The sequence below is a fragment of the Quercus suber genome, unplaced genomic scaffold (genome assembly GCF_002906115.3).
Source record: "Quercus suber isolate HL8 unplaced genomic scaffold, Cork oak 2.0 scaffold_5, whole genome shotgun sequence".
NCBI classification, from domain to species: domain Eukaryota; kingdom Viridiplantae; phylum Streptophyta; class Magnoliopsida; order Fagales; family Fagaceae; genus Quercus; species Quercus suber.
This window is the reverse complement of record NW_027069471.1, coordinates 637267-653914: the sequence shown is the minus strand read 5'-3', so window position 1 is coordinate 653914 and position 16648 is coordinate 637267. Positions and strand designations below refer to the sequence as shown.

Here is a 16648-nt window from a genome sequence, read left to right as displayed (position 1 = left end):
TTCTGAACAGTCACTAGAAAATTCTGCAGAAAATTTCAGAAAATTCAGATTTTCAAATTTTCACTTAGAAAATTCCAAAACTTGAATTTTCACTTTATGAAACCATATTCTCCAAACTCAAATATCATTATTACAACCAATCCTTGTATATACCTATATATACAACAATGTGCCCATTAACACAACCCTTTTTAATTTAATTGACAGATGTTTGTGGATCCAGGTCATTTCCACGATGAATTGCATTACGAATTGACATTTTTTGGGGGAATGATAACAAGTTTTCCATAGATTAAAGAATAGATTGTATTAACCAAATCCACATAAGCATAGATAACTAGAGGTGAAACTATTTTTAGGCGGCAATAGGAAGGATCTTCGAATCAAGATAGCGAATGAGTAGTGGCCCTTTGATGACGAGTGTGTGAAATAATGTAGAGCACACATGAAATACTCCAACGCAACATGGACCTTGTGAGAATGCCTTTTTTCTTCAGCACAGTGGCCTAAGGATCCTGTGCCAAATAATTGTTCTTGGTGGATTGGGCTTGGTTCACTGCAGCTAAAGGGTTGTTTAAGAACCAAGTGGTACGCAAAGCAAGTTTCCTACAACACAAATAAACTAACAAGCGAAAATATCTGTATTGAATGACAACAAAAACAGCAAAGAAAATGCAATGTGATCAGGAAATACGCAAAACAGTGGTTAAGGATCCTTGGATTAATGTGAAATACTTCATTAATTTTCTTTTATTATAGTTATAGTGTGCTCACTAAGACGTGATACAAGGTTCAACTAAGCTAAAAAATTACAGATTTTGATGTCTATTCAAGCCTCCAAGACTTGTAAAGTTTGAATCCTTTTGAATCCGAGTATGTGCTATAATGGCTGTCTCTGGGATACCGGGAGATGTTCCTCTGTTTTTCCTTGAACTTTACAGAGTTCTTTCTATGGTTCTATTATGATATCTTTTCTAAGAATCCAGAAAAATGACGATGAATGAATGGCCTTCAGCATGGGTTTCTCCTTCCTTTTATAGTGCGACTCTAGGGCTCTGAGGTACCAGTAATTTCTCTCTTTTGCCCCTCAGAGCTCGTGTTGTGTCAGTTTACTCAGAGGCTGGTCATTTCCTTCTTTCTTATAATTTCTTCCTTTTGGTGCGACCAAGCTGAAAGCCCCTAGCTGATTTTCTATTTCAAGATCCCCTCAGGTTGCTGATCTTAGCTATTTGGCTCTTTTTTCACCTTTCCAGCTTTTGGTTGCCCTCCATCCTTGTCGTTTTTCCCAAACAGTTGGAATCTTTTACTGCTAGGTTGAAAGCTCCCTTCCAGTCACTTCTACTTATGGTTTTCTCATTCTTGGCTCCTTGAGGCACAACTCCTTCGTTCATGAATGTTTGCTTTGTACTTTCTGATTCCTTACTGCATGACTAGGTGCTTGAGACTCGCTTGCCCTTCATCCTTTGTGCTTTTTTTTTTTCTTTGAGCTGTTTCAATCTTACTTAGACCGTGTTGTGCGTCCCAGGGATCCCCGGACTCTGGTAACCTTTGGGATCCTAGCCCAGCTCTTCCTATTGGGCTTCTTTTGGCTTACTGATCTTAGACGGCTGGGCCTTTCCTTTGCTTATGGATTTTAAAGCCTGTTCCTTCATGGATCTTTGGATCCCGATTCGTACTTCTCACCCTTTTTTTCTTTCTTTTCCTCTTTTGTTCATTACGTGAGCCCAGCTCTTTTATTTTCTAGCTTCATTTCCCATGAAATTAGCCCAATATGTTATTTCTTTGGGCCTTGGGTTGTGATTACTTTTGAACCTCAATAGATTTCATATCTCAGATTTCGTCACAACACACATTGAACCAAGGCACATCCTAACAACGACTAGCCATCACGGTTATTGAAGAAGTAGGCAGTGAAATGGGGGATCATACCAAAGGCATTTGACGAGTAGAGTGAAACGGTTGCCCATAAAGTGACTGTCGTTACTAAGGATGATCGTAAGCATACATTAATGCTTAGATATAAATTCCTCATTTAAATGGCATAAGTGTAATGGACATATAGCCTTTCCAGTCACCATCTCACAACTGTTACAACTACCTCAAGCTGACCATTACACAGCCGTTACAGGACATTGAATGAGGAAGTTAAATGGCTATTAAATAAGCCATTTAACCCTCTAGCTCAACCATAATTGATGGATAGTTATAAAATATACTCGTCCATATTGCAAACCATCCAAGTTAATGACGAGTAAAAGTATAGATGAGCGTAAGCGCATTAATTCCACACAGCATTTAATGACCAAATGATGAATGAGCGTGGAGCTGTTACCACCGTCCAATTATATGCATTTAATGGCCGTTACAAACGTTAAAGGATTGGGATTAAGTGGTCATTAATGAGCCATAAATCCTCCAGCTCAGGTACAATGTAAGGAGAGGCCAACAGATTGGATATTTACTAACACAAAGGCTATATAAAGCCAGAAGAGACAAGTAAGTTATTCATGTTGAACACACACACAAATTTCTCTACAAATTACTTATTTCTAAAGAGTTTAAGCTAATTTAAGTATCGGAGGGTCCTTAACAGATCCCAAACTAGTGTCATTATCTACTTAGTGTTTTCTCTTACACAGGATTTCCAGGTCGTCCATCGTACTGACGAGGAACATACTGATGTGGCAAAATCGCATTTTATCAGCATTCAACTATTTACAAAGGGAAATGTAGTAGGAATCGAAAGTCATGAGTAGAGTTTCCTGAAACAAAAGTCGATTAAATGGTATTGGCTTAATTACCAGTCCTTAAGATGCATTAGGAATTATATATAGCTACACAACATAAGTAATATTTGGTTACAATAGAAACTCCTAGATAGAGGCAGAGGAGCTAAGGATAAAATACAACAAAAGGCTTCAAATAAATTATAACTAAACAAGTTATGTGATAACTATAGGAACATTGCAATCAAATGATTGAACTGCCCCTTTTCTTACGTTTTGGTTATCTTTTTTTTTTTTTTTTTTTTTTTTTTTTTTTTTTCCTGTCATTTTGTTCTCTACTATTTAAACAAGGTGTTTTGCTTTACTTTTTCTTTTTGGTTTAACTAGATATCAATGTGATTGTGGTTTTTTTTTTTTTTTTTTTTTTTTTTTTTTTTTTTTTTTTGGGCTTGATTCTTTTTTTCAATAAACTTGGGTGATTGCCTCTTTTTCCAAAAAAAAAAAAAAAAATTAGGGCATATAAGTAAATTTATACAAACTTTATTTTTTATCCTCTCATTTTTGTTCTCAACCAAACAAAAACAGTTTACACCCCTCTACGTTTTCACCTCCAAACCAAACACAAATGAAGAAAGCTAAAATCTCTTTTGTACCCCCACTATTCCATCCCCTTCCTATTTTCTATTCCCCTATTTTTTCACCCTTCCAACCAAACAAACCCTTAAAGGGGATGAGGTAAATATGAGGAGTCTAGTGATTGTGCGGTGAAACCTAGTGTGAGTCCATTCTAGACATTGGCTGAGAGTACTCCATTAACATCGTGGGCCAGGGTAGAGAGCAAGATCATTATATGGTTTAAGTCTAGGATCTAAGTTGGACACTTAGAGCATTCACATCTGGTATCTACAAAAAATTCTATTTTACCATCTTAAAAGTTACTTTATCATTTATACCATACCATTTTACAACACACCTAACATCCTAACTTTTATTTTACCATACTACACATTAAAATAATACAAAAATATATAAAATATTTCTCACTTCTCCCTCTAATTCTGTTTCTCTTACTCTCTCTCTCTACCACTCACCAACACCACCATCACCACTGTCTAGCTTCCCAATCACCACCCACCTCCGCTGAGCAACATTCACACCACCCACCACCAAGAATCATTTTATATCAACCACCATGCTACCACACCACCATGCCAACCAAACCAAACCAACCAATCTGTGCTAAACCCGAATCCCATCGGAATCCAAATTCCAAAGTCCAAAAAACAAAAATCCATAGCAAAAAATCCAACCATCCAAATCCAAAAAACAAAAATCCATAGCAAAAAATCAAAATCCAAACACCATCAGAGTCGGAATCCACCCCAAACCCCATCTGAACCCACTCACCTTTGCCGTGAGTCCGTGACCCAGCTCGCCACAACTGAGCTTGCTGCAACCTACCTCGCCATGACCCACCTCCATGCCGCCAGACCCATGACCCAGCTCACGCCGCCATACCCACGACCCACACCGTCACCTGACCCACGCCAAAGCCCACACCAGAAATACCCACATCAGAACCCATCCTTCATTAGAGAGAGGGCGATTAGATAGAGATGGAGGAGAGAGAGCAGGATCCGGAGAAGTAGAAAGAGCAAAGAAGAGAGTAGGGAGAGAGAGGAGATGAGAGGCTGAAAGAGAGAAAGAAGAAGATATTTTAGGAAAAATGAATAAAAAAATATTATTTTGGTTTTGCAAGTTGCTACAGTAGATTTTAAATGTAGAATACTACTGTAGCTCGATTGTATATTTTTTTACAATTGGCATGCCGGGTGCTGAGACATTTTTGTGTTTTGATGGCAAAATATATCTACATTTGGCATATAACAGTCCAGATGTGAATGCTCTTATGTAGAGGTCTAAATACTAGACATAAACCTTAAGTTAGGTACAAATTTAGAAAGGTATTACTGTATTACACTCCCAAGCAAGCCTGATTGAGTGGGCCAACCTCTATTGATGTACCTCATAGTCATATATCCTTAAAGACTCACTAAGTGGGACTTTTCTTTATCATGTGAGGAATAAAGTAAAGCACAAATAAAACACACGAGATGGGCACATTCATTCACATATCAAAATAAGATGCTCTAACCCCGAAGGTTTTGATCCTAAGCTAGCATGTTCTCAACAAGTATCTTAGGCATTGTTCAAAATATTCAACGTAGCATGTTCCTAACAAGTATCCAACATCCTGAGCATATTTTTAACATGCAATTGAGGCTGCGTTTGTTTTGGGTGAAATTCATTTCCGGAAATGGTTTTCTATATTTTCGGGTGTTTGGTTGCGCCGGAAAATGCAATTTTCTGGAAATCATTTTCAGTTGACTCACGGTCAAGGGTGAAAATGATTTACGGAATCATTTTCACTTCAAATGAATTCCGGAAAATGGAGAGAAAGAGAGAGCATGAAGACAGAGAGAGGGAAAGAGAGAAAGAGAGCACCTTCAGCCCCCCGCCGAGGAGCCAGACACGCCAAGACGTCGCCGGCGAACCCCTAGCACCGCGCCGATCTCGCCTTCGATCGCACTACCGCCGTCTCCCCAGCGATCGCATTCGATCACCTCCGCTCGATCTCGCGATCTAGCCTTCGCACGCGCCTCACCGTGAACCCAGCGCTCGATCTCGATCTCGATCTCGATCCTCGAAGAACCCAGCGCTCTTCGCATCGCGCCACGCCGTCGATCGCTTCCTCTTCCTCGATCTCTCAGCTTTTTTTTTTTTTTTTTTTTTTTTTTTTTTTTTTTTTTTTTTTTTAAGTTTGATTGCTGTTGTTTTTTTTTTTTTGATGAACTGATTATTGTTGTTGTTGTTGTTGTGGTGTTGTGGTTGCCGGAATTTGTTGTTGTTGTTGTTGTTGTGGCCGGAATTTGCTGCCGGAATTTGTTGTAGGAAAATAGCATTTTCCTAATTGAACCAAACACATAAAAATATTTTCCACACCAATTTTCATAATACAACCAAACACTTAAAAATATTTTCCTTTTCCGGAAAATAGCATTTCCGGAAAATATGTATTTTCCGAAAAATATTTTACGGGAACCAAACGGACCCTGAAAGAAAAGAGGCAAACAAACAACATTTGAGCAAATGGACAAGTTTTTATTTGGGGAAAGACTACGTACGCATAACTAAGGGTGTGTGTGTGTAGGATCAAGGCTACGTATGCACCCTAAGAAAAAAACCCTAAACTACAACCTAAGACCAGAAAATAATAAAACTAAGAACCATGACGAATAAAAACTGAAAGAAATTATAGAAATTAAAAAAAAAAAATTAATTTGACCTCTAAGCGAGAATCAAAATATTTGATATGATCGGTCCCCTGGGTTCGATTTGGGTAGTGAATCTAGCTACCACACAAAACATAAAATAGTTAGCAATACTTTAGAACTCATGGACCAAGAACGAAGGGAGGTTTTGGCCAAAATAAAATTCAAAGAAGCTTTTCTAAAAAATAAAAAATAAAAATAAAAAGACAGACTTTCCTTCACTCTTCGGTCTCCAATTTTTGTGGTGATGATTTTTGGATGTTTATTGATGACCACAAAAGGGGTTATAGGTAAAAATATAAGTACATAACTCATTCCCAAGTTATTCGTGACACATGAATTTGTAAGACTTATGTAGTAAAAAATTTATAGTATTTTTAGCATTACTCATTTTTTTTGGTCTTCTTAAGGAGAATGTATTTGGTATCAAATGATACCATGTCAGCAGTATCAAAATCCATTAAGTGTGAAATATGCCAGCAAAAAATAATTAACCCACTAACAAAAGAAAGATGTGTTAATGGGTAGTTATTTTTGCACACATGTTTCTTGTTTATTGGATTTTGAAATAGATGACATGTTATCATTTGATATAAAATATTTTTTTCCTTAGTAAGGGGGTGTGGGGGCCTTTTTGCATTGTTAGGTCTTAACCCCTTCTATTGTGCTATAGCCCGTTATTTTGAGGTAAGAGAGTTGGGACTAGCCTTATTGGGACTACGATTTAGGTCAGCTTATGCACAAGTCTGACTAACTCAATGTGGACGTGTCCTGACATGGGTGTTGTGGGCTGAACGTACGGTGCGGTCACAACAGGAATAACTCACTGTTGAGGGTCATTTTTGTAAAGCCAGCCCAACCCAGCAAAGCAGGCAATAAGAGTGGCAGGCATAGAATAAGACTGCTAGGCCAAAGTGGCAGGAAGAATAGAACACAGGCCCATAACATGAATAAATGGGTCTTGAGGAAGCAAATGGGCCCAAAGGGCCCGGAAAGAGAGAAATGACACCCATGGGCAATGTATGGTATGAAAAAGTGAGAATGGGCCGCGGCAAGCCCAAGGCAATGTAAACAAAGAAAGTAGGGGTTGATGGCAAGCCCATGAACCCCAAGGATGAGTATGAGGAGATTGGGCCGGGGAAGCCCAATCAAGTTAGTAAAAGCCCATGGGAAAGCAAAGTCAGTAAATGGGCCGAGGAAGGCCAAGGAAAGTAAAAGGGCCGCAGGCCCAAAGGGAAAAAAGAAAGAGACAATGGAGCCCATGAGTAAGAACACTAGTAGGCTCTCTTAAGCCACTGGGGGAAAGAAAGGAACGGCAGGCCTGAAAAGAGGCCCAGCAGGAACAAAAATCGCCACGGCAGGAAAGGCCGAGTAACACGGTGGGAAGCTAAGGCAATTAAAGAATTGGGCTGAAAAGAACACAAAGCCCAGTACTCGGTAAAGTCCAGACCCTATGGGATGGGAAATTAGAGTAACAGCTTGGGAAAAGCCAAGAACGGATGATTGGCAATGCAAGCAAAATGTCCAGTACACGGCAGATGCATGGACAGCAAGCAGACTTCAGACATAAACCACGCGCAAGGCCCAGGCACCACCAGCCTGTACCCAACCAATACAGGACATGGTAGGGTCATGGGTCAGAGGTAAGAGGGCATGGTTTGGAGGTGAGGAGAGGGGAAGGCCTGTTTTGAGGTTCCTGCTCAAACTCTTTTGGGGGATACATCCTGCTGGGATGGCATACTACTTAAAAGAGGCAAGGCTAAGTGGGAACCAATAGGTGCATGCCATGAGGGATAGAGAGAGAGAAACATCACCGCGGCAGGACAAGGTGCCACAGCGGACTAACGGACAAAACGTTGTCTGTGTCTGTGACAGAGGGACTCGTAGATAGAGCAGTAAGGGTCTGCGAGTGCACCCAGACCAGACAAAAAACGGTTGGGGGGTAGAATAGTAAAACAATCGGTCACGGCAGGCACTATAAAAGGACGCCTCTGCCATGTGCAAAAGGGACGACAGGCACAAGGGCAATACAACACAACTTAAAGAAAATACTCTGTAACTTACTTAAAAGAACAGAGGAGCATAACACTAAAAAACGACCATTGTGGAAATTACTAAGAAAAGACTAGAAAAGAAAGAAAGAAAGAAAGAGAGAAAAAAGGAGCAAGTGATAGTGGCATGCACCGATAGGCCCCTTCCCTTCTCTCCCTCTCGAATCCCTGTTCTCTTCTATAATTATTTTGGGAAGTGTCCATTCAGGTCCGCCTCTCTCAAACCCATTAACTTCCGCAGCAGGAATCCCGTTTTCTTTCCTCAGAGGTTAATTGCGTTGAGAAGAGGCGTTCTTCCTCTTTGGCCTTACTCTTACGGACCGAATTGAATTTATTTACATAAGCTGTCAATTAAATCTTTATTACCATTTGCCCTTACTATTTATTTGTCAAAGATTGTTAATGTTATTGTAGTTCGGTCATTTCTTATTAAAAGATCTATCTGGTCATTCTAGAATACATGATTTTGTTTTATCAATTGTATCTGCCTGCCGCAAGCTTTTTTTTTTTTGAAACAGCTCTGCCTGTCATAAGCTTTTCTCTGGAACAGCTCAGTCTACGGTAAGCACTCTCCTTGCAGACAAGGCATAGTTCGCACACAAACCGGCCAAGTTGAGTTCCAGTTGGCCCGGTCTCGGCTCCTGCAACCCAGAACACTTGGGCCTACATTCACAAAGGGGCAGCCCGGCCCAACATAGCAAAAAAGGCCCCCACATTAAATTGGCGACTCCGCTGAGGAGTTGAGAAATAGTTCATGGATAAGAGCCCTCGCAAACAAATGCCTCCAAAGTCCAGAACTACGCGCAACATGAGTGTTATACCCTCACAAGCAAAGTCCAGGCCTACAACGCCCCACCAACCATAGCCTAATCAGGCAAAAGGTGCTAACGAGATGGAGGCTGGACCCCAACCTCCTCCGAGGATCCTCACAGACAATGCCAATACCTTCATTGAAGTATTGCAGGCCTTACAGCACTCACAACAGCAAATGATGGAAGAAATTTGTCAACTAAAGATGGATAGAACAAAAGTAAAAGGAAGCCAGCATGATCCAGAACATGGGGCAGAAGAGACACTAGTAGGTGGTGTCCCACAGAATCCGGATCAACGTTTTATTACTATAGCAGAAGTAGCAACTCTCCTGGAGCAAGAGAAAGCCAGAGGGCCAAAGGAGAGATTTTACGCACGTAGACCCCTATACCCGCTAAGGGTGCTCAGTAAACCATACCCCGAGAGGTATGAACCGCGAGTATTCACACAATATGACGGCAGGAAGGGAAGTGTTGTTGAGCTCGTAAGCAAGTTCATTGATACGCTTGGCCCTTATGCCGCAGACGAGGACTTGTGTCTTCGAGAATTTTCTAAGTCATCGTGTGACCAAGCTTATACCTGGTACATTGGCTTAAAGCCAGGATCGATCCCAACATGGGATGATATGGTGGATGTATTTTGTACCAAGTACTTTCACAAAGAAGAAATGGTGACACTTGCAACATTGCAAGCAACTAAACAAAGGAATGGTGAAGACTTGATGGAGTACATCAAGAGGTTTAGGGACATAGCACTCGACTGCTATGACCATTGTGAGGAAAGGACGCTGGTGGAGATGTGCATGATGAATATGATCAGGGAATACAGGGCAGTCCTAGAAAACCTTGAAATCTCCCAGTTTGCGCAGCTGTTACAAAAGGCAAGAAAAACTGCCCAGTTCGTAAAGCCAAGCACGGACAAAAGAAGTGCCCCGCAAGCCATGGTGGTATCCACCAATAAGCGGAGGAGGAAGACCGACGGGAAAGAATATGATACTCCCCCGCCAATACCATGCACCGCGAAGGAGCTAGACGTACTGCTAGACAAATGGATAGCGGATGGCGTTTTCAAACCTAACCAGGTTGCTAGGGAACCCACCCAGGAAGAAATGAGGGACCCGTGTTTTTGTCGTTTACACAACTATGTCCAACATGCCACCGCAGAATGTTGGGCACTCCGCAGACTAGTGCACCGCAGGATAAAGGAAGGAACTTTAGAACTATCCCAGCAGGAGGTCCAGAGAAACCCACTCCCAAATCACAAAGGGAAGGGTGTAGCAACAGTAGTGATCTATGCAGATCCAGGGGATGGCGAAGGAGAGAATCCGGCCCTGCCTGCCGCAGCGATTACTACTTTACAGCAGAGCTCCAAATTCAAAAACTTATTTGATCAGCTAGGCCTTACAACAAAAGAAAGAAAAGTAGCTACCGAGGCTCTAGTAAGCATTGCCTCTGGGGCAGGGGTGGAGTGTTTATCAACAGAAGTCCAAGATAACAGGGCTCTCTTGCAGGAGTCAACCGAAATCACCTTCAGTGGTGAAGATATGGAAGTAGGGTATCCAGACCATAGGAGACCTCTCTATCTTGCGGCATCCATAAATCAAATCCCCATAAAGAGAGCCTTAATAGACACGGGCGTTTCTGTAAACCTCATCCCGTTGAGCACTCTGCAAGCTGCGGGGATTTCAGATAGAAAGATCCAAGGGTGTCCAATGAAAGTGACAGGATTCGGTGGAAGAGGAGAGTACACAGCAGGCCATATCCAGTTGTGGTTAAAAGTGGGACCCATAGCTTCTCTAGCTTGGTTCCACGTGGTAAAAACGGAAGTATCATACCACGTGCTCTTGGGACGACCATGGTTACATAAACACAGATTAGTTCCATCCACCTACCACCAATGTGTGAAAGGACGGATAAACGGCAGGATGGTACGCATAGCAACGAATCACTCACCATTTGAGCAGGCAGAAGCTCACTTAGTAGAAACCATGTTCTACGATCAATGGGCGCCATCTGGGGAAAATTCAGTGTCAAGGCCACAAGATACCTTTGTGCCTAAATGGAGAGACATTCAGGATGATCCCGAGCCTGACCTAAGGGAGTTACTGGCCAGAAAAAGGAAGAGGAAGGAAGTGCCAACCGCAGACTCAGAAGATACACCTCACTGCGTCAGGATCCAAGGTCCTGACGGCAGGATTGTGTATAAGTTATGAAGGGGTGCGGGGCCCACGAGTGAAATACAAAAGGGCCCCACCCATGAACGGCAGCACGAGGACTTGGGGTGTTGCATGGTTCAAGAAAAGTCAGAAGAAGAAAGTAGTGAAAAAGAGAATGAGAAAGTTGCGACAGAAAAAGAAGCATAGGTTGCAGCAGAAGAAGAAATGGAAGAAGTTGACTTGGGATCTATTTCACAGGGACCAAGACCTATCTTAATTAGTGCAAGCCTGACAGAGAAGGAAAAAACAGAGCTGATGTTGCTCTTGAAAGAATTCAAGGACGTCTTCGCATGGGAATACAATGAAATGCCAGGGTTAGACCCTGGGCTAGTTGCACACACATTAAATGTAGACCCAGAGGCCAGGCCAATAGCCCAACCTGCCAGGACATTCCACATGGAAATAGAAGGGCAAATAATCAAAGAAGTGCAGAAATTGCTTGCCGCAGGATTCATCAAACCTATCCAACACCCCTGATGGCTGTCCAATATCATGCCCGTGAAGAAGAAGAACGGCCAGATAAGGTGTTGTGTAGATTTCAGAAATCTCAACAAGGCCTGTCTAAAGGATGAGTTTCCTTTGCCAAACATGGACTTACTGATAGATTCTGCAGCAGGCAGTGCCATGTTTTCATTTATGGATGGTTTCAGCGGGTATAACCAAATTAGGATGGCGCCAAAAGATGCAGAGAAAACCGCTTTCAGAACACCCATGGGCAACTTTTATTACACTGTAATGGGAAAAATGCGGGTGCCACTTATCAGAGAGCAATGACGGCCATATTTCATGACATGATGCATCGTGAGCTGGAGGATTACGTAGACGACATAGTAGTAAAATCAAGGAAAAGAGAAGAACACTTCCAAGTGTCAAAGAGAGTATTCGAGAGGTGCAGAGCCTTCAAACTGAGAATGAACCCTCTCAAATGCGCATTCAGAGTGTCCTCTGGGAAGTTCCTAAGCTTCTTAGTTCATAGTAGGGGAATAGATGTGGACCCAGCCAAAGCTACGGCCATTGCGACCATGAAACCTCCGAGTACGGTAAAGGAGTTAAAGAGCTTCTTGGGGAAAGTCTTGTACATCCGAAGATTTATCCGGGGGTTGGCATCAATCACCTCTGCTTTCACCAAGCTGTTCAGAAAATGGCAGGATTTTGAGTGGGGGGAATTGCAGCAGGCAGCCTTCAAAAGGCTACAGCAGATCATGATGAACCTCCCCACGGTGCAGGCCCCAATTCACAAGAAGCCACTGTTGCTTTACTTGGCTAACAATTCGTATGCCATTGGTGCGTTGATCGCCCAAGAGGACGGAGATGGCACTGAGCAGCCAGTATACTATATCAGCCGCGCCTTGAAAGATGCAGAAACTCGTTACCTAAAGGCAGAGGGGGCATGCTTAGCCATTGTATATGCTTCACAGAGGTTGCGCCATTATTTCTTAGTCTACGAAGTATAGCTAATGACCAAATCCCATGCCATCAAAGCTTTGCTGCAGCAACCAATCCTCTCTGGCAGGATATTCCAATGGTTGCTACAATTGTCGCAATATGATTTAAGAATGGGGACACCCAGGGCAGTAAAAAGCCAGGCCTTAGCGGACTTATTGGCACAATTTTCAGGCGAGGAAGACTTCCCACTGGATGATGAGGTTCCGGGGGAGGTAGCCATAGCAGAGGAAGTCGGAGAGCAATGGGTAATAAAATTCAATGGGTCTTCTACCGCCCAATCTAGAGGGGTGGGGGTAGTTTTATACCATGAAGAAGAAAAAGCAGTGGCACTAACGTTCAAACTAGAATTCCTCTGTTCAAACAACACAACAGAATATGAGGCCTATCTAACCGGGCTGGCCACGGCTCTCGAAATGGGAGTCAAACACTTGAGGGTATTAGGCGATTCGAATTTGGTGATCTGCCAGGCCAACAGGAGCTTCTCCTTGAAAGAGCCTAGCCTAGCCCCGTACAGAGCAATGGCCCAGAAAATGGAGGAAAAATTCTCAACTTTTGAAATAGAGCATGCTCCCAGGAATGAAAATCGATTTGCGGACGCGTTAACTGCGCTAGGCTCTCAGATAATGTTCGAAGGAGATGGTACCAGGGTAAAGGTCAGCAAAAGGAGAGAATCGATAATTGATACATTGAGGGAGAAATTCCAAGAGGAACGGTGCGACAAAGACTGGCGGATTCCCATAAAGAAAGCCTTGATGAATGAGGATGATGCCACAGGACTGAAGGTGCTAAAAGACTACGCACTAGTGAATGGGGAATTGTACCGCAGGATGCCGGGTGGGGTCTTGGCCAGATGTGTGAAACCAGAGGAGGCCCAGAGAAAGTTGAAAGAAGTACACGACAAGACTTGCGGATCCTGCAGAGAGGTCAGCCTTTACCGCAGACTCCAAAAGGCAAGCTTTTATTGGCCAAACATGGGCAAAGATACAGATCAAGCCCAAACTCAGTGTGGGGCTTGCCAACTTGCGGCAGACAGAGAAGAAAGTTATGTTATGTCCACCTGCGGAGACTGGAGAAGCCCATTTATCCAGTACCTGATAGAAGGTCTCCTGCCACAGAAGCACAGTGAGAAATATAAACTCAAGAGGTTGGCAACACGCTACTTCATGCACAATATGGTCCTCTTTAAAAAAGGGTATGATGGGGACCCCTTAAGGTGCCTAGGTCCTGAAGAAGCAGAAAATATGGTGAAAGAAGTGCACTCAGGAGAATGCGGAAAACACCAGGGAAAGAAAAGACTTTACAGGTGCCTGCTGCAAATGGGCTACTACTGGCCTGCCATGAAGAAGGCTACGGCAGAATTTGTAAAGAAGTGCCACAGTTGCCAAGTGCAAGCCAACTTAATTCACACCCATCCGCAGAATTTGCACAGCATGGTAACCCCATGACCCTTCCACGCTTGGGGGCTTGATTTGGTAGGACCGGTTAACCCACTGTCACGAGGATATATATGGATATTGGTGGCTACAAAATATTTTACTAAATGGGCAGAGGCAGTACCGCTTCGTAAAGCCACCGAAGGAGCGGTGGCAAACTTTATTAAAGAAAACATAAACGTGAGGTTCGGGGTACCCCACAGAATCATCAGTGATAATGGCACACCTTTTGTCAACAATGAAGTAAGGAAGATGTTAGAATTCTACCAAGTTAAGCATCACTGGTCATCACCTTACTACCCTCAAGGGAATGGGTAAGCGGAGGCAACGAACAAAACACTTATAAAAATTATAAGTAAAACGAGTCAGGAGTATACGGGAGGATGGGCGATGCACCTGCCAGACGCCCTTTGGGCTTACAGAAATTCGCCTAAGTCAGCCACAGGTTTTTCACATTTTTCCTTGGTTTATGGGACCGAAGTGGTAAGCCCAACGGAGATAATGACCCCATCCCTAAAGGTCATGAAGATGCAAGAGAAAGGAAGAGAAAAAGAAGTCTTTGCGGCAGAAAGGTGTGAAGACCTAGAGGGACTTGACGAAAAAAGAGAACAGGCCCAGGAACGCAGCCGTAGATACAGGCAAAAGATGACTATAGCTTACGGCAGGATGACTAGAGAAAGAGAGTTTGCGGAAGGACAGCTTGTTCTAAAAGTGGCAGACTATTAAAAGAGGCCTGGCAGGACCATCCAAATTTGCACCAAAGTGGGAAGGACCCCTTGTGATAAGGGAAGCACACCCAAGCGGGTACTACCGTTTAACTCAGATGGATGGCAAAGACTTAATGGATCCCATCAACGGGAAATGGTTGAAGCAATATCATGCTTGAGGAGAAAACTTATATGATTGTCTCTTTTCCTTCCTTTGTTTTGTTTAAAAGAAAGGCAAACCTTTATGTTTCTTTTTCCTTACCATTTTCCAAGTGACTGTGTCACAACATGAAATTGTAACTTGCTTTACGCAAGATGTAATGAAAAGCACCAAGTATTATCATCATATGTCATAGCAAAACATAAAGTGTAGCATCACAAACCCAAGTCATGGCAAACTAGCCAAATAGGTACTACAAGAACACATAACATACTAAATAGAGTCATAAGGAAAAGGGAACGACAAAACAAGGAAGAAACTGCATCAACGGAGACCAAAAATAAGAGACTGGTCTCCAAAACGATCGGACCCACCAATACTGGAAAGAAGACGCTCGTGATGGCCCTCCAAGTCTACCACCTCCTTTCTCAAGATCTCAAGACGCGAGTCAATAGCATCAACAGTGGGTCGGACTCTCCTCATGAAAACAACACGGGCAATCTCTCGGAGGTAATCCAGAATAAACTCCACAGCAAAGCCTATGCTGATAAGCTCTTGCACCGCGGCCCTCCACTGCAGGATCCTCTCGGTAGAGACAGTGTTAACAAAGCTATGCTCTATGTCATTCAACACACTCCCCAACATCTTTAGAAAATGCTCTCTAACAGATCGGCCAAGTCGAAAGCCCTGCATGAAGTCACCATGGTTGTCATACATCATCCCCAAATGAGCAACACAGTCCTCAAGGACTCTAAAGCCATGAAAGTCCATGTAAGGAGGCCCGGAGCCCCAGAAAGCTGCAGGATCAAGGTCATTGACTTCAGGCTGGTCAAAACGCACAAAGAAGGCCACAGCCTCGCTCGCAAGATCTGGAAGGGTGGCAGAGCTACTGCCTACCTCAAAGTGAGAAAGCACTTTAGGAGGTGGACCTGTCAAAGAACGCAAAGGTTGAAATGAGGAACCTTGGTGAGAATAAAAGGAAGAGAAGCCTGCGGAGAAGAAGTAAAAGAAATGAGATAAAACTTACCAGAGCCAGCAGTAATAGGGGCTGTGGGGAAAGCAGAGGTAGGAATAGAAGGAACTGCAGAAATGGACACTGTAAATATGGCGAAAACTGGTATGGGAGATGTGGCAGGGATAGGTGTTGTGGGCATGGCAGGAGAAGCTGCCTCAGACACCCCCACGTCTGCTGAAAGGCCTAACTCCCCAAAAGTCTCTGCAAACAGAGAAATAGACAGGCAAATAAAAAGGAAAAAGAATAAAACTTAACGAAGAAAGAAGAAAAAGGTTAGGGAAGAAAGCACATACCCATTGCCTCGGGTGGAACACTATCCTCTTCCTTAGATTCAAAAATCCTCCTTCCCAGGCCAGGCTCATCCTCAGGATCCTCAAAGATCTCCTCAGACCCCTCGGAGGACAATTCAGCACGAGACCCACGTGTGGCGGAAACGGGAATAGAAGAGGAAGTAACTGCCAAGGAAGAAACGCCCTGCACTGCCTGAGAGAGAGCAGCAAAGAGGTCACCAGTAGAAATGATGAGAGGTATAGCAGGAGTAAACTCGACCTCAGCAACAGCAGGAAGGGTGGTTCCCCTTTGAACAGAAGATGTCATGGCAGAGTGGGGGTGGCCTCACTAACCTCCCTAATATGAGTACCCTCATCCATGGGTACCGGTCCAGTAGGAAAGGTAGTGGCTACAGAAGGAGCAGGTGCTGCAAATTCGACCTCACCAAAAGTGCCCTCCGTAGGAATGCCCATAGGGGCAGAA

The 16648-nt window shown here is 43.2% G+C and overlaps 1 protein-coding gene across 1 annotated transcript; it reads left to right on the top strand.

The window, feature by feature from the left end:
- The first annotated feature begins 12591 nt into the window (after positions 1 to 12591).
- On the top strand, positions 12592 to 14025 carry LOC112040676 (uncharacterized). Its single transcript, XM_024073571.1, has one exon. The coding sequence runs from the start codon at positions 12592 to 12594 to the stop codon at positions 14023 to 14025; it is 1434 nt and encodes a 477-aa protein (XP_023929339.1).
- The last annotated feature ends 2623 nt before the right edge of the window (positions 14026 to 16648 follow it).